We start from the raw sequence: 20537 nt of genomic DNA, 5'->3' as shown, positions 1-20537 counted from the left end.
ACCTTGTAACCCTCAAGCGCCCTAACTGAGCCTTCACATCTCCTCCTAACATAAGCCGCCTTCTTCCTCTTGACCAGAGATTCCACTTCCTTCATAAACCACGGCTCCCGCGCTCTACAGCTTTCTCCCTGCCTGACAGGTGCATACTTATCTAGGACGCACAGTAGCTTTACCTTGAATAAGCTCCATATTTATAATGTGCCTATCCCCTGCAGTTTCCTTCCCCATCCTATGCTTCCTAAATCTTGCCTAATCACATCATAATTGCCTTTCCCCCAGCTGTAACCCTTGCCCAGTGGTAAACACCTATCCCTTTCTATCACTAAAGTAAACATAACAGAATTGTGATCGCTATCACCAAAATGCTCACCTACTTCCAAGTCTAGTAGCCAGGGTCTTTACCCAGTACCAAATCTAATGTGGTTTTGCCCCTTGTTGGTCTGCCTACATATCCTGGGAGTGTAGGAATGTACCATGAGTTGGGGGGATGGTCTGTGCAGGTTGCAAAATAGTTTTGGGAAAGGATTGTGTGTGTTGCAGAGGGTATATAATGAAATATCCACTTCTAGCAATACAGTACATCAATGTCTGAAGTCAGTGGTAAGTAATGGAGGCAATTTCCAGATGTGAAAATACATGATTTATTTCATATGAATTATTACCACCGTGGTAATCCATTTACCATTTCCATTGGTCATGTCGAAGTTATTAGTCACCAAGCTTAGTAGTGATAAGAACTTCTGATAAAAAACTTCAAGCATTATGTTCATCAACCACCAAAGTTTGAATGTTTAATCTTAGTTTATTTTAGAAATTTTATCATACAAGGGCCTGCGTTGCTATCACACTTTTCATGACCTCAGAAGGTCCCATACTTCTTTACAACCAATAAAGTAATTTTGAAGTTTAGTTGCCATTATAATAAGACCATAAGATATATATTAGGTTATTTGGCCCATTGAGTCTGCTGATAGGTTTTTCAACCCCATTTTCCTGCTTTGTCCCCGTAACCTTTGATCTCCTTGGCAATCAAGAATTTATCTATCTCCGTTTTACATATACTCATTTATTGCCTTCTGTGGCAATAAATTCCACAGATTCACCACTCTCTGGCTAAAAAGGTTTCTCCTTATCTCCATTCTAAAGGGTATTCCCTTTACTCTAAGGCTATGCCCTCAGGTCCTCGTCTCTCCTTCCAATGGAGACATCTTCCCAGTGTCCACTCTGTCCAGGCTGTTCTGTATTCTGTCAGTTTCAGTCAGATCCTCTCTCATCCGTCTAAACTCCATTGAGTATAGTCCCAGAGTCCTCAAACGTTCCTCATGGATTAATCCTTTCATTCCTGGGATCATTCTTGTGAACCTCCTCTAGACCCACTCCAGGGCCAATCCATCCTTCCAGTGTCCAAAATTGCTCACAATACTCTAAAGGTGGTCTGACCAGAGTCTCTTAAAGTCTCAGAAATACATCCCTGCTTTTATGTTCTAGTCTTCCCGAGATGATGGACAGCATTGTATTTGCCTTTTAACTACCGACTCAACCTGCAAGTTTATCTTAAGAGAAACTTGGGCATGGATCCCAAAGTCTCTATGCCTTTGAGATTTCTAACTTTTCTCCCCATTAAGAACATAGTCCATGCCTCTATTCTTCCTACCAAAGTGCATGACCTCACACTTTCCCACATTTTATTTAACCTGCCACTTCTTTGCCTACTCTCCTAACCTGTCTTAATATTTCTGCAGCCTCCCTCCTCCTCAATACTGCCTGTACCTCCACCTATCTTTGTATCATCTGAAAACTTAGCCTGAGTGCCGGCAGTTCCTTCATCTAAATCACTAATTTATAAAGTAAAAAGTTGTTATCCTAACACTGACTCTTGTGACTCTTAGTCACAGCTTCCATCCTGAGAAGGACCCTTTTATCCCCATTCTTTGCCTCATGCTGGACAATCTTCTGTCCATGTTAGTAACTTGCCTTTAACACAATGGGCATTTACCTTAATGAAGGGAATGTAGCATCTAATCTTGTGGACAGCCGACTCCCATTAACAGCAATGTGGTAATCAGTTTTTGTGAAGTACGTTGAGGGATAATTATTGGACGTAGAGCTGCTGTTTGAATTAGTGGGATAGAATCTGTAAATGCCCAGTTGAATGGCCAAGTAGGGTCACGGTTTAATGTTTCATCTGAAAATACACTATTGGAAAGTCACCTTAGATAGGGTCTCCAAGTTCAAGACTGTCATTAGTTAACTGGCTGGTCAGTGTCTCAGGACCCTCTGCATTATACATTCTGTGTCTTGACGATATGTTTGAATAAATCTTCCAGACTGCACATTGACCTCTGGTTTACGATCTTACAAAGTGTTCTGTTGCAAGCACCAATTCAAGGCTGATTAAGACAGATTTTTGATTGACAAGGATGTTGAGGGTTATGGAGGACAGGCAAGAAAGTGCTGTTAAGATCGCAATCAGATCAGCTTTGATCTTACTGAAGGGCAAAGCAGGCTCAAGGGGCTGAGTCAAGATTAGAGCACAGCAGGTCAGGCACGTCAGAGGAGCAGGAAAATTGACGTTTCGGGCAAAAGCCTTCATCAGGAATCAGCTTTTTCCTAAAACATCGATTTTCCTGTTCCTCTGATGTCTGCCTGACCTGCTGTGCTTTTCCAGCACCACTCTAATCTTGACTCTAATCTCCAGCATCTGTAGTACCCACTTACGTCAAGGGGCTGAGAGGCCACCTCTTCCCATTTCTGATGATGCTTATCTTGATAATTTTTAAAAAGAACAAAATGCTGGAAATAGTCAGCTGAACCGACAGAATCTGTGGAGATGAGAACAGGGTTAACTTTTCAGTTGAGTGACTTGTCATCCAAACTAGAAGAAAGAAGTTCATTTTAACGACGAGAAAGGGGCCAGAACGGGAGGAAAAGCAAGAGGCAAGATCTGTGAACAGGTGAAGGGTAGGAGTGATTAGATGAAAGATTTCTGGTTGCGAGGATGAAGGGAGTGAGAGTGAGGCAGCTCTAGAATTGAAAGATGTATCTAAAGGAGGTGAGAATAGCAAGGTCATGAATATTCACCATCCAAAAGTGAAGGGAAAGAAATGAGAGAACAAAAAACAATGAAGGGAAGCAAAATAAAGTGGACCAGAGGTTACACTGTAAAATTTAACTATAGCTATGAAATCAAAAACTGAGGTGCTGTCCCTAGAGTTTGCCTTTGAAGTTCATTGGAATACTGTAGCAGGCTGAGGACAGGAAGGTCAGAGTAGGATGAAGGTGAAGACTTAAAATGACTAGTAACTAGCTCCATGCCATCTGGACGATCATCCGTTGAATGTGGAAACTGGTGGAGGCAAAAAAATGAGGCATGATTCTGGGAGGGAAGGGGTAAGAATAGAAATATGTGAAATAGAATGAATATAGTCAAAGGCCCTGTCAGTCACTGTGTGTGCAGGAATCATTGGCTGAAGAAAATCAGAAGGACTAGCATGTTAGTGTGCTTCAGTTGAACAGGTGCATTGGAGAGGGAGAATGGGACAATGGACTAGCAGGAAATGGGGTGCAAAGAAGTGTAGTCTAAAAAGCTGTGGACATCAGTGGGTTTATAGCCGATATTGGTTAGTAATGTATTCCCAGAAATGGGAAGGCAGAAATCAGGAGAGAGTTGGAGATGGACCACATGAAGATAACAGAAGCAAAGAAATTGGAAGCAACATCAGTGTAATTTTCTAGTCTAGGGCAAAATCTTTAGCATTCCTAACGTGTCGCGTTCACACTAAAATCCTGTTAAATGTTTCCTCCCTATCTCAGCCTTTTACCTCATGTTGCATTGGATCAGCTGGTCAGAGGACCACGACCCCTCCACCCTCTCAAATCCCGGATCCTCCTTTCTCATTGTCCATTCCCTCTGGGCGGGCGTCCCTGAGTGCAATTCTTTCCTCGTCAGCCTGGAGTGGAGTCGCAGGAAAACCTGAATCGGTGACGAAATTCATTTCGGCAGGAACTCAGGATAGTGAATGGGGTTCGCCCACTTCACTGGAGGGTCAACTGGGTTCTGTTCTTGTCTTCCATGATGCACTACAGTACTCCCAAGTGAAGGCTCTATATCTTTCAGGTGAGAATTAGATTTCAACTAATGATTGAACATAACCACCTAGAATTAACTTACATTGGCCCCAGCACTTGGTGTATCTGAGTTATATTAATAAAACTATTTTGCTATTTTAAAATTTCTCTTCATAGACTCTTGAATGCAGGAGGTTGTCAGTTGGAGTTTTGTGTTTGTGCCAGCTCTTTCAAACCAACCACGCTCCCCTGTTCTATGCCCTTAGTTGTGTGAAATTTTCTGTCTCAAGTATGTCCAATTCTCTCTTGAAAGTTATTTTTGAATCTGTGCCCACCATAGTGTGTTCTGTATGATACCTACTTACTGCATAAAAATGCTTTCTTCTCATCGTCAGATTTTTTTAATGCAACTTAAATTAAAATAATTTTTTACTGCTTCCAATCCTGATGCCAGAAAAAAAATTTCGTCTCATACAACTTATCAAAACCATATATAGTCAGGAGCACTCCTATTGTATTTCCCCTTAAATGTCTCTGCTCTGAGGGGGGGCAGTCTCAGCTATCTAGTCTCTCCATAGAACTGAAACTGTTCATCCTGGTACCATTCTAGTAAATCTCTGCACCTCCTGCTAGATCCTGATCTCTTCCTGAAGTGTGATGTCAAAGTTGGATTCAGTACTCTAGCTGAGAGCTGTACAGTGCTTTTTTTTTTCATTCTTTATGGTATGTGGTCAGCATTTAGTGGCCATTGCTAATTGTTTTTGAGAAGGCAATGCTATACCGTCCAGATATGGTTGATAATGTTGAATGTAGTTCATACCATGGCAAGGTTTTGCCTGAAATATTGGATAGGGACTTCTTTAAAAAAATTACCTATGTTTTTTTTTCCTGGTGACAGGTCCAAACTGCATTTCTCCATTGAAATCTCAGGAGTCTGAGATTACAGACCTCACAAGTAAGCTGCTTCTGCATTATACACCAAAAGTAAGTAGATCTAAACCCATAATCTTTAAGGATTATCGTGTTGTTTTTAAGATTTTCCTTTCTTTGTCTTTGCGTACTGCCACTTCCAGAAGTTGTTGATCCTGATATGGGTCATGATCCCATTGGTACTGGATGCTTATGGTAACGAATCCCTTAAGTTGCCAGACCCCTTTCCTGAGCAGCAGACACTTTTATGGCGAAGGCATGGAAAGTTGTAAAATGTCCAGTGGATGTCTGCAATTGCAGAATTCACGAGAGTGCTGGAGAATGGAAACTTGGTTCAATTTGCTATCCTTAATCCAGGGAGTTGACACCAATGTTCGGCTTCAGAGCTGTTTACACCCTCACTCTTGAGGTGGCTTCAAACCAGCAACTACTTTCGAAATAAATGCATAAATCGGGAAGTATTCAGGTCAGGCTGCATTAATGGAAAGAGAAACTCATAAAATTTATGTGTTAACTCTATTTTTCTCTCCATGGATGATGCCTGACCTGTTGAGTATTTATAGCATTTTCCATTTTATTTCAGATTTACAGCATCTGCATTACTTCGATTTTTCTTAATGTATATGAAAAGTCACTGGGTTATAAGCACCACTGCCAGGGTAGACATTTATTCCTCAACCCAAAATACCTTTCAGACATGAGTTGCTGCCTTGAGCAGTGTGTGTGGTGTAGGTGCTTCCATTGTGCTTTTAGGAAGAACATTCCAGAATTTTGCTCCAAGATGAAGAAGGAATGGCGACTCAGTGTTTTGTTCTGAAGTTCCTAATGCTATGAGATTATTTTACAGCTCAGTATTTCAAAATTAAATGCTATAAATATTTTCTGCATTATTACAGGCCTGCAAAAGTCCCATCTGCCTCGATTTATCTCCAAATCTCCTTCACGGGAGATTGACTGGGCATAAAGTTGTCAACTGGGACATTAAGGTATTTTAGTCAGTTGAATTATTGACCACAGTTATTATTGAGAAAGTGACAGTTATCCAGATTTTGCATTAGAAAAACAGACATTTGATACAATTATTAAACTTAATTAAGTTTAAATCATTCTTTCTCTGGATCTGAAATGCTGCAAAACTGAAAATGTACTGGAAATGGAGTGGTGCATACGGTAGATGATTTTAAATTATGTTTTGAAATAACTCCTTAATGAACAATCCATTCCCTCTGCTTACTCCCCTCACTTTTTCCAACCCCTGTATAGTTACCATAACCTTTTCCTTCAACCACATGGAGGCAAAACCAATGTTGTAGAAATACCCCATTGGGGCTGACAATAATTGGTTGTTGTTGGACATCCCTGGGACTTTTGGAATACTGGGTGCAATTCTGGTCTCCCCTCCTATCAGAAGGATGTTGTGAAACTTCAAATGGTTCAGAAAAGAGTTGCAAAGGTGTTGCCAGGATTGGAGGGTTTGAGCTATAGGGAGAGGCTGACTATGCTGGGGCTGTTTTCCCTGGAGCGCTGAAGGCTGAGGGGTGCCCTTATTGAGGTTTATAAAATCACGAGGGGCATGGATAGGATAAATAGACAAGGTATATTCCCTGGGCTGGGGGAGTCTAGAACTAGAAGGCATAGGTTGAGGGTGGGAGGGGAAAAATTTAAAAGAGACCTGAGGGGCAACTTTTTCACACAGAGGGTAGTACGTGTATGGAATGAGCTGCCAGAGGAAGTGGTGGAGGCTGGTACAATTATAATATTTAAAAGGTATCTGGATGGGTATATGAATAGGAAGAGTTTAGAGAGATATGGGCCAAATGCTGGTAAATGGGACTCGATTAAGTTAGAATTTCTGGTCAGCATGGACGAGTTGGACCGAGGTGGTCTGTTTCTGTGCTATACATCTCTCTGATTCTATGACTCAACTTCCAAATGATTCCTGAAGGCAACCAACACTGAGTCCCTAACACCTAAACCGAATGGACAGACCCAATCAGGACAGTGGCCCAAACTGTTTGCGAATGGCTTAGGCTACAAACCACTGCTTGGAATGTTCTAAACATATTGACTATTATATAATGGGTTCACCCTGTATTGGCAGTTTTAAACTCTACTGATTTTAACCAAAGTCAGATTTTCTAATAATTTGAGCCATATCCTTAAAACTGCAATTCTGGATGCAGTTGTGAGCAATTAGGAGAAACAGTTGCTAAGTGGCGAATGTCTGTTGTCAAATAAATGCTTGTCTGCTAGATCATCAAGTAACCACCAATGTGAAAATACTATTGAGCATGAGTATGAACTGCTTCAAATTTTGCTCTGCCCCATTTTTCTTCCACGTTAATTCTCCTTCTCAACTGCCATCCAGTCCAAGTGAGAGTACTGCCCTGCTACGCAGCACATTGAATGGAAGTAGCTGGTGCAACTCAGTTAAGAAATTGGAGCTTGAGATTCAGTTAGTATTGTCCTGCTGAAGCAGGCAGGCAGTGTTGAAATTATGCTTGTCTCATTGTACAATTTAAATGTGTCTTTATGACTAGATAATAAAGTTTTGATATCTTGCAGGATATGATCAATTGCACTGGTGGTCTGAATGTTCTTTTCCCACTGCTGGAACAAATGAGCAATCTTGGGAGCCAGGGATTGGTGAGAAATGGAGACAATCATGGCATCTCTGACTTTGTGACACCTGAAGCCTCCTCCCCTGCTGAAGGTGACTGGGTGGTGATTCCTTCAACTAGAGCGTCTGGTAAGACTTCATAGTTCATGTTACTTTTGAAATCGATGATCAATCTAGCTAGGTTTATGCATTATCATAATCTATTGCCACTTTGCAGACCTGTTCTTCTCATTGCTACTTGTAGTTATTAGTGTGAAATCCTTCCTTTCCCCAGCCCTGGAAAACTTGTCCTTTTTCTATTTATTAAGATTATGCAGTGTCTTAAGACTCTGGTTATAGTATTGTTTTCTTTAGTTTAATTTTTTTAGTCGAGTTTTAGTCAAGGCAAGTTGACGAGGACAGGGTGATAGTCATAGTCTATATGGATTTCAGTAAGGCCTTTGATAAGGTTCCACACGGTAGGCTGCTCTGGAAGGTTAGATTGCATGGAATCCAGGGTGAGCTGGCAGATTAGATACACAATTGGCTTAATGGTAGGAAGCAGAGGGTAATAGTGTCAGACTGGAGGCCTGTGACTAGTAGAGTCCCTCAGGGTTCTGTGCTCGACCCATTACTGTTTGTTATCTAAATCAATGAATTGAATGAGATTGTACAAGACATGATTAGTAAGTTGGCGGATGACACTAAAATAGAAGGTATTGTGGACAGTGAGGAAAGTTATCAGAAATTGCAGCAGGACATTAATTAGCTGGGGAAGTGGGTTGAGAAATGGCAAATGAAGTTTAATATAGATAAGTGTGAGGTCCTGCATTTTGGAAAGTCAAATCAAGGTAAGAGTTTCATGGTAAATGGTAGGGCCTTAAGGATTGTAGTAGAACAGAGGTACCTTGGAGTTCAGGTGCATGGTTCTCTGAAAGTGGAGTCATATAGACAGGGTAGTGAAGAAGGCTTAAAACAGACTGACCTTCATCAGTCAGGGCATTGAGTGTGTAAGTTAGGAAATTATGTCACAGTTATACAGGACGTTGATGAGGCCGCACTTGGAGTATTGTGTTCAGTTTTGTTCACCTTGCTATAGGAAGGATGTTATTAAACTGGAAAAAGTGCAGAAGAAGTTTACAAGGAAATTGCCAGGACTCAATGGTCTGAGTTATAGGGAGAGGTTAGACAAGCTAGGACTTCTTTCTTTAGAATGTGGGAGACTGAGGGGGCATCTTATAGAAGTGTATAAGATCATGAGAGGCATGGTTAGGGTGAATTTCTTTTTCCCAGGTTGGGGAGTTGGGGACTAGAGGGCATCAGTTTAAGATTAGAGTGGCAGAATAAAAGGGAACCTGAGGAGCAACTTTTTTACATAGAAAATGGTGCGCTTATAGAAGGAGCTGCCAGCAGGAGTCATTAAGGTGGATACATTAACAACATTTAAAAGACATTTGGACCAGTACCTGGATTGGAAAGGGTTAGAAGGATATGGGCCAAGTGTAGGGAAATGGGGTTAGTGTGGATGGGCATTCTGGTCAGCATGGACCACTGTATGACTCTGAGTTTTTTGCTTTGGAGAAGAGCATGTCCCACCCCTGTCCTGGGTTTCCCCTCCTTTGAGAGATGCATTGTTGTCTCCTCTTAACTTGTTACTCGTTTCATTCATTGGTGTCTACCAATACAGTATGGTCATGCATCTGCCTAGTGTTTTCAGTGCAGGCCCTCAGGAGGCTGCTGAGTTGTGGAACAGTGAGAAATTTATCAATGCAGAATGAATTCATCCAATGCGCAATTAACTTACAAGCTTAGTGCACCTTTGTGTAGAAGATTTTCAATCAAAAAGTTGGAAGCTTTGTAGTCCTTTTATTTGTTAAGCTTTTAAGCAATGATCAGAAATCATGTAGTTGATTAGTGAAAATGGTAAGTTTCACTAATGGTAAGTAAAAATTGTTAACACATCAAATGTTGTTCAGGTCTAACCATTGCATTGACATTTTAACATCTTTTATATAATTCTCATTCACACCCTTGAACCCAATCTATTTTCTATTAAAATGAGCAAGACCATCCATATATGTTCCCAGCTGAGTAAATTAAGTTGCTGTTATCCAGTATGTGGAGGAGGGGAGGCAGGTTTATCTTGTTAGTTCAGTGGGCTGTTCAGTTTCCAAACTTCACTTAAATCTGATTTTATCCAAAAGGTTTATTTATTTTCCCGATCGCAATCGAACGAGAGTGAAAAATAATTGTATCACGAAGATATGTTGATTGCATACAATGTCGGTATTCAGCTGTATTCCCAAAGATGATTCAATTTTTAAAGTTGCCTCACTTCTTTAACATCCGCCATCTACATGTACTTGCTGCATAGTCATCAGCACCTCCTACACAACTTCTATAAAGGCACAGCAAGAAAATAACAGCCTCAAGCTTGTCTTGTTCACAGCATTCTTTTGCTTTATATGAAGATATTAAACATGTGTTCTCATAAAGATTGATGCCGAATACCGTGAAAAATCTTCAGACTTTAAATATTACTTCAAATATTACTTTTTATTTGCTACTAATTTATTCTGAGATTCCGTAGTTTTTGGAGAAATGCTCTTTTATGAGGATTTAAAAACAAACCTCCCTATTGGTTCTTCCTTTCAAAAATCAGGTCTTTTCCAGTTCACTTTAGCAACCTTAATGGGGTTGTTGGTTTGACTTTTTTTTTTCTTTGCTGGTCAATTTTTATTTAAAGTAAAGGCTGATGAGAGGTTTGCGGGGAATGAAGGCTTCTAATAAATAATTCAGTTCAGCCATGTGATGGCGCTAAAGTAACAGTGGATGCAGGTCTAACTGTTGAAGGAGGCTGTGGTTTTTTTTAACTGATGGCAGTTCAGATTTGTCATACTGTATGAGTGTTAGTGGTTCCTGCCAACAGGGCTTTCCATTTAAAAATAACATGCCCTTGAGTTCTCACATTATGCATGAATCTGTGAATACAGTGGAATTTTTAAATAGAAATTGTTGCAATAAATCAGAAACTTAACTTTCTTCCTAGTCACTGGTCCAAATGTGCTTGTTCCTTCCTTTGATCTAGAGCAATCATGGCTGACTCTTTGATTTATTCTCTTGCCTGTAGTGACACATACTGCTGAAACATTCCCATACCAATACAACATTGCATTCCTAATTACAGCAGTGACTGAACCTCAACAGGTACTTTTACTGGCTATAAAGCAGTTTAAAATACCTTTAGGTTTTTAAGAATCCCTACAGTGAGGAAGCAGACCATTCAGCCGATTGCACCTATACCGCCCCTCTGAAGAGCATTCCACCCAGATCTACCCTATCTCTCTAACACCGCATTTCCATTGGCTGATCCACCTATACATCCCTGGACACTATGGGCAATTTTGCATGGCCAATCCACTTCACTTACACAACTTTGAATTATGAGAGGAAAAACACATAGACATGTGGAAACTCTATGCAGATAATCACCCAAGGCTGGAATTGAACCCGCCTTCCTGACACTGTGAGGCAACAGTGCTAACCACTGAGTCACCCTGCCTAGTTTTGACAGTTGCTACATAAATACACGTCTTCCATTTATTTTAACATTTCTTCTCCTTTTTCTATATTTTTTCAGAAAAGATTGTGAAGATTACAACATTGGTAGTGACCTTTATGGGGATTATTGCCAAAAAGACTTGCAAATAACTAACTCCCATATTTTACCTGACCCTGTCCTCAGTAAAGACTCTTAAAAAGCCAAGTAGAGCTTGCATTCTTAGAACACCTGATCATCTATCTCAGAATTGTCCGAAATATTTAACAGTTACTATCACATTTCAGGACTGATTGACTTTAATGCATACAGCAGTTTATGCCTGGCAAATTCAGAAATTTGTTTAAAAGGAAATTAAATAGTGCCTTGGAAAAAGGAGCTGAAAATGTGTTGCTGGAAAAGCGCAGCAGGTCAATCAGCATCCAGGGAGCAGGAGAATCGACGTTTCGGGCATAAGCCCTTCTTCAGGAACGAGGCCTCATTCCTGAAGAAGGGCTTATGCCCGAAACGTCAATTTTCCTGTTCCCTGGATGCTGATTGACCTGCTGCGCTTTTCCAGCAACACATTTTCAGCTCTGATCTCCAGCATCTGCAGACCTCACTTTCTCCCTTGGAAAAAGGAGGACATTAAACAGCATAGCATGCAGCAGGTGAATGGGAATGCACTAAACAGAAATACACAATCTTCTGAGATAAATGATCAAGTTATTTGTTTCTCTGGTGGAGTTGGTTGAAGGAAGAATCTGGGCCAGGGCACTGGAGAGTTCCTGAATATTTTTGAAAATATTTTTCAATTCAACTGCACAGATATGTAAAGGATCCAATTTAACATCTCATCAAAGATAGCATCTGCGACTGTGGCTTAGAATTATCGAATCTTGCATTGCAGAAAACACCCATCAGTCTATTCCATCAGGATGATTGTGTTTTTCTGTTTAGTGCAGTCCCATTCACCTGCTGCATGCTATGCTGTTTAATGTCCTCCTTTTTCCAAGGCACTATTTAATTCCCTTTTAAACAAATTTCTGAATTCATCTTTTCTGGTAGGAATTTTCTCATTCTAATCACAAGCTACACACTAAAAATATATTCATCTTTTTGATAATATATTTGTTCGATTGTAACCTCCTTGTGTGAATGTCTTACTATTAATAGTGTCATTTATCTTGAAATTCATCCACCTTCTCAGATCAAATGCTGATTGTTTTAACAACTTTCTTCATAACTGTAATCCCACATTACTACTGACATCGTAATTAATATATACTGTGGTTGTTGCATTCCTATAGTGAATACTCCAAATTGGATACAGTACTGCCAATTGCAGACTAATTAAGTCTTGTACAAGTTCAATATTACTTCCTTGTCTTGATATTTTATACTTCTAGGTGGAAACCAAGAATCCTAATGGCTTTATCTGCATGTGCCATGTGTTATGACCAAGATAGGAGGAGTGCAATATCTTTCTCTAGACATACCATTTCCAGGACAACACACAGAATTTAGTTTGTTTTACCCATTCCTAATATGACCAATCCTATTAGACTTAAAATAAAAACACAGGTCAGCCATTCTTTAATAAGTTCAAAATTACTGTTCTATTGAAGTTGCAAAGCTGGTTAACGCATGTAGTTTGATATATAAATCTACCCTCTAAATTACCCAAAATGCACGGGCTGGGTAAAGTGGAAGAAAAGGATTTATTTGCACAAATTCACCTTTGTGGGGAAAGTACACTTTTGGCTAATAAGCCTTCAGATGTTCAAATGGCTGACATTCTGTCCTTTGTAGACAGGTGTCACCAAACGTAGGCAGGGTCTGGGGTTTTGCCAGTTGTATTTTGCTCAGGAAACACAGTACAGAGAGGTTTTCTAGTTGCTGTACAAGAGGACAATCAGGTTTCATACTGAATTCACCACAGATGTGCTAATGAAATAGAAGAACCGAGCTTCACAGCTAGTTCATTAGCAGGCACCTCCCAAAATTGAAAGCCTGAAACCACCTGGAAGCCTGTAAAGTATGAAACAGAGTGGTCCTAAAACCCAATTGTGAAAACAGTCATGTTTTCCCTGAAGTGAATTCGAGCAACCAAACTCAACAGTTACCTAGAACCATGTGAAAGCCAAGAAATTTGTTAAACAAGAAGTTCCAGTGTATCTTTCAAAAAACTTGAAAATAAAAAAATGCAGTTATCTCCACATGCCTTCTAGTTCAAGTGCATAAAAGTTATTAAATGTGAAACCATCATTACTCAAGCTCAGTTTAAAAAAAACTGAACATATTTAATTTGGGCCATTCAAACTCCAGGGACTTGCAAATATTTCAGGAATGAGAAATGGCAGAAGATTTTTCAGAAAGACATTGAAGGAATATAGGAAATTAATTTCCTCTATTAGTGAAATTGTTCATTTCTCATAAACTGTATGTGTTAACATATTGTGGCTGTGATTGTCTGTGTGTGATTTACAGAGGCCAGACTAGAGAAGAACCCTGTAGCTACTTTTCTCTTGACAATAAAACACTTCATAAGAAGGCATCCAATCAATCAAGAGAACCTGCTTCACTCGCATGGAGTTGCCACTTTAGGTGCCTTGCTGCAGAAGGTAGGGAATCTCTATCCTGTACATCTTAAAGTAATTACTGAGAGAAAATTTGTGCAATGCGAATAGAAATCAATGTAACAGGTATTTAAACAGCTGTTAATGCATCTAAAAGGTATGTCATGAAATGAACAAATTTTAAAATTGAATTTATTAGGTAAAGTCTACAAGATAAAACAAATATTCTCCATTAGTAGTTGTGATTGTATTATAATTTTTGGACAACAAATAAAGAACTCTATGAAAGTAGTAGCCACAGAAAGAGTGAATGAATGATAAGGGAAAGGAATTTGTAATGGGGACTAAAGATGGCAACTTTTGGTTACCCAGTAATTATGTAAATGACTTTTCTGCTTATCCATTTTAGGTAGGTAGACAGTTTAGAGATGTAAGAGAAGTCAAAAGAGGTGGGAAAGGGTTAGAATTGGGTATTTTACTTTACTCATACGTGGGATGTGAGCATTGCTGGCTGGGCCAGCTTTTATTGCTCATCACTAACTACCCAGGGGCTGTTAAGAGTCCACTAGTTTTCTGTGGGTCTGAAGTCACATAGGCCAAGCCAGGTAAGGATGGCTGATATGTTTCGAAAGTGAACCAGATATTTGTTTGTTTGTTTAAAACAATCAGCAGTGGTTAAATGGTCTTCATTAGCCAGATTTCTTTTCAAAATTTAAATTTCAACATCTACCATGATAAGATGTGAAGCCATGTCCCCAGAGTATTAGCCCTGGGTTTTGAGTGACTAGTGAAATTACCACTAGGCTGCCTCACGCTACACCATATGTGCAAAATTCAGTAAGAGAAAAATACCAGCTTGTGCTCAAGCCTGCTTGTTGTTGTAAGGAGCAAGCTTTCAAGCCAAGTTAGCCTTCGCAGTGTGTACTTTGTTATCTGGTATAACAGAGCTGAAAATGTGTTGCTGGAAAAGCGCAGCAGGTCAGGCAGCATCCAAGGAACAGGAGAATCGACGTTTCGGGCATAAGCCCTTCTTCAGGAATCTGGTATAACACACTGACTTGTAATGGTTTCTGTTTACACTTGGGTATCTGTTTGAAGGAGGTCAAACTGTAATGTATTTTAAACGTCTTGTGTGACAGATGCCAAATAGTTTAGCGGATGTGAACATGCTGGTGGCTGTGCAGTTACTGATTGAACAAGCAAACGTAGAGAAGAATACACAGCTCCTGCATCAGATGTATCAACATCTGCTGTTTGACTTTCGAATCTGGAGCCGTGGGGATTTCCCATTCCGAATTGGCAAGTGCATTTTCTCAGCCACTGTAACGGATGTAACTCAATTGAGATGCAATGTAGAGAAATAGATTAATACACACACACACACACGCACCTTTGTCCTGGAGATATGCTCTGATGTAGGAAATACAGCAGCTATTTCCTGCCTCCCAAGTTCTCACAATGACGTTATGTCCAGATAATCTTTTTTTCATGGTTTTAGTTGTGTGGTAAAGACTAATCGGGGAGAACTTGCTTACTTTTCTTAAAAACTCTCCAGTGGAATCTTCCATGGCCCACCAAGAAATTAGGTGGAGCCTAGTTTCATCCAGAAGGTGTTACCTTTTACAATGGAGCAAATCTCCGTCCCCCAGTGACTCCTGGTGTGTACCAGAATGTTTGCTGGGAATTTGTGCTCAAGTCCCTGGAGTGGAACTTACACTAAAGCTATCACTGACAATTCTCCCACTCCTTGCTTGATGCAGGAAAGTGTTCTGTTACCTTGCAGATGGAAACTAACAATTTTCAACTGTTTAATCAAAATAAATATGCATGAATATATGGGTATAATTTTAATACTGGATTTACATTTGCACAGAATATACAATGAAATTTTGGATATCATTGGCTGCCAAACATTATTTTAATTAGGGTGGAGTTGGATTATAGACTGATTTCGTTTGCAATCCTTTAAGCATTGCCCAAATATCCAAAAGGAAATTATTCTAAGCTGTCCCTGCAGTATTAAATTATCTGTAGTTTGACTCATAGAATGGTATAGAAAATGGTAAGTGCACATTGGACATTTTTCTCATAAGACAAAGTTTAAAGTTGGGGTAGTTTTATTAGGAATAACTTTATTCTCAGCTTGTCACATAATACTTAATAAAATTGCATAAAAAGAGGCCAGTTGACCAATTATACTTTATTTTATGATTCTCTGAAAGAGCTATCCAACTATCCCTGTTTTCTTCGCTGAGCTCTGCACCTTTTTAAAAAATATTTATTCAGCTTGCTTTTAAAAGTTAGCATTGAATCTGCTTCCACTATCTTTTCTTGCAGTGCATTCTTAGACATTTATGGTTTAGATTAGATTAGATTCCCTACAGTGTGGAAACAGACCCTTCAGCCCAACAAGTTCACACCGACCCTCTGAAGAGTAACCCACCCAGACCAATTCCCCTACCCTATATTTACCCTTGACTTGGCAATTTAGTATGGCCAATTCATCTGACATGCACATCTTTTTGGATCGTGGGAGGAAACCCACGCAGACACGGGGAGAATGTGCAAACTCCACACAGACAGTCACCCGAGGTGTGAATCGAACTCCGGTCCCTGGCACTGTGAGGCTGCAGTGCTAACCACTGAGCCACCATGCTGCCCCAAACAGTGTAGAGTAATTCTCTCATCTCCCTCTGAACATTTTGCCATTAATATTTGATTCTCACTTTGGTCCCCCAGAGTGGCATCAGATTTAATTCCACCGTGTTGATGCCCCTCATTGTATGGACACAAAAATAATCACCACCATGTTTGTTTAAAACTGAGAAGTAACATTGTACCTACCTTAACAATTGATCCATATGTTACCCCCTTACTTTAAAATTTTTGCTCAGTTTATAAAAATTGGAAGTGTAAAAGCTTGTTTTTATATGTTGTGAAAGTAATATGAAGGTGCATCCCTTTTGCCAAACTTTGCAGCAGTCATCCTACTATGGCGTTGTAATGCTTGCTTTAACACCTAAATTCTGTAAAGCCTGTTTTTGTGCTGTATAAATAAATGATTATGAGAGGAGTTAAGCAAATATGGATTTTGGGGGGCTTTCTAAGTTGCTCATTTTGACCTTTGTGGCAAATCCTAAACCTAATCTTTTTGACTCTCTTGCAACTGTCTTTTATTGAGGTCTATCATAAAACGGTAACCAGTTTTCTATTTCAGGCCATATTCAGTACTTATCCACAATCATCAAAGACAATCGGAAGCTATTTAGGAAGAAATATGGGGTGCAATTTTTGCTTGATGTGATCCGGATGTGTTACAGGTAGAGTGTTCTGCTCTCTTCTCTGCTACCTTTTTTATTTGAAGAATGAATATGGTTTATAGACGCTAAGCAACATCTCAATACCCTCAATCCAATGTGGAAATACCTGACTGCTTCCCATTCTTTGGCACTTCTCTGAACAGCTCAGATAAAGACAGTGACTTGTCCGCAGATGACGTGAAGACTATCCGTGCTTCTCTGTACGGGCTAATTAAGTACTTCATCAGCAAAGGGGTGATACAGGAAGAGGTCCAGAGCGTCATGGGATACATTGCTGCTATCAGTGATGAACAGCAGGTAAAAGAGGGATTTTGTTTTGTTCCACAAGACCTTTACCTCACAGTCATTTGGTGATACTGAGCTTAGGTATTGGTGATAAAAGACACATTTTGTCGAAGCTCTTTGTCTTGCAAAAATGTCCTGACAAGTACAAGATGAAAAACGTCAACCAAGCTCACCTTTTCCCTCATTGTGGCCATACCACTAATTGAAATAGCTGGCTGCATGGGAACGCCAGCATCTGTAAGTTCTTCTCCAAACCACTCACCGTCCTGACTTTGAACTTTACTTCAGTATTGCTGGGTCAAAAGCTTGAAAGTTCTTTCCTAATATTGTTGTGGGTGTACCAACGTCACATGGACTGCAGCAGTTTAAGAGGGCAGGTTGTCGTCACCACATCAAGGGCATCTGGGGATGAGCAATAATGCTGGTCACCAACTGATGCCCACATCCTGCAAGTGAATTTTTTTTTAAAAAGCTAATAATCCTACACCCTTTGTCCCATACCCAAAGAGCTGCACCTTTCACTCGTTTAAGAGTTTATTCAATTCCATTTTGAAAGTTAATATTGCATCTGCTCTTTCAGGCAGCTTATTCAAATGCTACACAATAACTATTTGTTTTGTATTCTTTCATGTGACATGGGCAAATCTGCCAAGACTATATTTATTACCCAATCCTAACTGCCCTTGGAAAACATGATGTTGACCTGCTTCCTTGAACTGCTGCAGTCCATGTGGTGTAAGTGTATCCATAGTGATGAAAGCTTGGGAATTCCAGGTTTTTGATCTATCAACAACAGCCATGAACCTGAGGGGACTCGGATGACATGGAGTGAATAGTTTAGTCATCCATATGCTCTAATCTATTTGAATGTTTATCTTCTGCCGCAAAGCCAGGGAGCAGTATTGAATCTAGGTAATGGGTCTTACCTGCTGGCTGGAAAGCTGGTGAGAGATTTGTGTTTTGGGGAATGCCTACTGAATGAAGTGCCAGCCAGGCATTTATTTGGGTGCCCAAGCAACATCCAGGATTCCTGAGTGATCTAGGCCACTCGTGAGTGATGGCACATGTGGCAAGGGGAGTCGGTAGCAAGAGAAATGGGATGATTTCTAACATTCCCCCACTACTCCGACACACGTCCACAATGATTGGTTCCTCTACCAGGCATTGAGTGCCCTTGAACAAGTGATGCCATTTCTTGGAAACCTGCAAGTAATTCTGACAGAGTTTGCATTGTGCGAAGCTTTGGCCTTGAGGGAATGCTCCACTGTTGGTGGCACCCCATTTTGGATGGGGTTAGCCAAGGTGCTTTCTGTCCCAATGAGGACAAAAATGAAGTTATTCTGATAACGAGCAGGAAAAAAATGATCCAATATGGATGAGCTGTTAGCATTTTTTTTGCTTGTGCAGTCTTGTTGTGTGGGAATTGACTGCTATCTTTCCTACATTACAAGTTATTTCATAAGTACTTTATTGGCTGTAAAGCCCTTTGGAACAAGCATCGTGAGGTTGTGAAATTTGTGACATAAATGCAGTCTTCTTTGACGGGAAGTAAAGTATTTTGTATAAAATGATAAAATATGGCATTTGTATACATGTTAATATTAAAGTCTAGATTCCCAGTGGAAATGTTATTCGCTGACCAGATTTGGTCATGAAAAGCAGTAGAAACCTAAAAATGTTGAAATCATTTGTATGTCTTCCTACAATAATATAAGCACTGAATGTTGTTGCAGGCAGAATTTGGATCTGATTGCTGATTTTTATTTTGGATGTGTGTATTTGTAGCTCTCTGGAATCCTGGAGATTCTGCTGAATCTCCTTCAGACTAGTTCAGCTCGGGACCAGCTCTACCTGCTGCTGTTTGAACCAGGGCATGCTGACATTCTGTATGCACTGCTGCTGACGAGCAAGTATTCTGACACATTGCGTGAGCTCGTTTTCAAGGTACTCTGCACCCTTAATAAGCTAATATATTTGACAATGCACCTCATGCAAAAGAAGTTTTGTTGACCTTAATTTTTGATAAACCATTGGAAAACACTTGCGTTTCAGTGACTGCATTTTTAAAGTGAAACATCTCACACAAGTTTTGCAAGAAGAATTATACTGACTGAGATTCGGTGACTAGGTTTGGTAATTGAGGTCTCAATGATCAACAACACTTCGTTCCCATTCAGTTGGGAAGATCTCAGTCTTGAACACTTGGCTGACTTGATAAAGCCAGTTAAAAATCGCACAACATAAGATTATAGTCCAACAGGTTTATTTGGAAGCACTAGCTTTCAAAGTGTTGCTTCTTCATCAGGACAACCGCCTGATGAAGAAGTAGCACTTTGAAAGCTAGTGCTTCCAACTAAACCTGTTGGACTATAACAGGGTTTTGTCATTTTTGACTTAGTCCACCCCAGTCCAACATCGGCACCTCTAAATCATTGATAACCACTCTCAGTTGCTTCCAATCTTAGAGGTAAAAGAAGCAGGAGTAGGATATATGTTTCCGGTCTCAGGAGCTGTGTGACCTAGAAGAGTAGCTGAAAGCCAATTAGTTGAAGCCAAGCAAGTTACTTAAAATTAAACCTGATGGAATTGAAAGCAAATTATTTACTTGGTTAGGACTTTGCATAGCTAGCAGACAACAGAGCTGAGGTAATGGATATGTAACTGATTTGGAAAGAAGTGAAAAGTGGTATCCCACTGGAATTGCAACTAATCTGTATCTCAACTGATTGCAAATGTGGATAACAAAGTGAAGAAGAAAATCAGGCGAAAGTGAGGACTGCAGGTGCTGAAGATTAGAGTCGAGAGCGTGGTGCTGGAAAAGCATAGCAGGTTAGGCAGCATCCGAGTAGCAGGAGAATTGACATTTCAGGCAAAAGCCCTTCATCAGGAATTCCTGCACCACACGCTCGATGAGAAGGAAATCAGTAAAGTGTCGTAGTCAATATGAAAAGAATTTTAAATGCTAATGGTATAGAGCACTAAATTATAAAGGAGCGAAGGTTTTCCGTAGCTGTGCTGTGCCTGAATTAGCCCACGTCTGAAGTACTGAGTACAGATGTAGCTGTCACACCAAAGCTAAAGATGTAACGGCCTTGGGAGGAGGAATTCAGCACAGTGTTATCAGGGTTCACAGGTTAAATTCTAAGCCGAAAGCACATAGAGAAAGACTTGTACTCCTGAAATCTGGAAGGTAATTGGGTAATTGATATTTATTATTT

At 40.1% G+C, this 20537-nt stretch overlaps 1 protein-coding gene across 1 annotated transcript in view; it reads left to right on the top strand.

Moving 5' to 3' along the window:
• Positions 1-20537, top strand: part of nbeal1 (neurobeachin-like 1) — a 229200-nt gene that overhangs the window by 152780 nt on the left and 55883 nt on the right. The window contains exons 17-25 of the mRNA XM_043694473.1: positions 3814-4117; positions 4967-5052; positions 5895-5984; positions 7564-7747; positions 13626-13759; positions 14854-15013; positions 16932-17034; positions 17178-17331; positions 19105-19263. Coding sequence (XP_043550408.1) covers positions 3814-4117; positions 4967-5052; positions 5895-5984; positions 7564-7747; positions 13626-13759; positions 14854-15013; positions 16932-17034; positions 17178-17331; positions 19105-19263 — 1374 coding nt within the window. The remainder of the gene's footprint in view (positions 1-3813; positions 4118-4966; positions 5053-5894; positions 5985-7563; positions 7748-13625; positions 13760-14853; positions 15014-16931; positions 17035-17177; positions 17332-19104; positions 19264-20537) is intronic.

This window comes from Chiloscyllium plagiosum, chromosome 7 (genome assembly GCF_004010195.1).
Source record: "Chiloscyllium plagiosum isolate BGI_BamShark_2017 chromosome 7, ASM401019v2, whole genome shotgun sequence".
NCBI classification, from domain to species: Eukaryota; Metazoa; Chordata; class Chondrichthyes; order Orectolobiformes; family Hemiscylliidae; genus Chiloscyllium; species Chiloscyllium plagiosum.
This window is presented reverse-complemented; position numbering and strand designations above follow the sequence as displayed.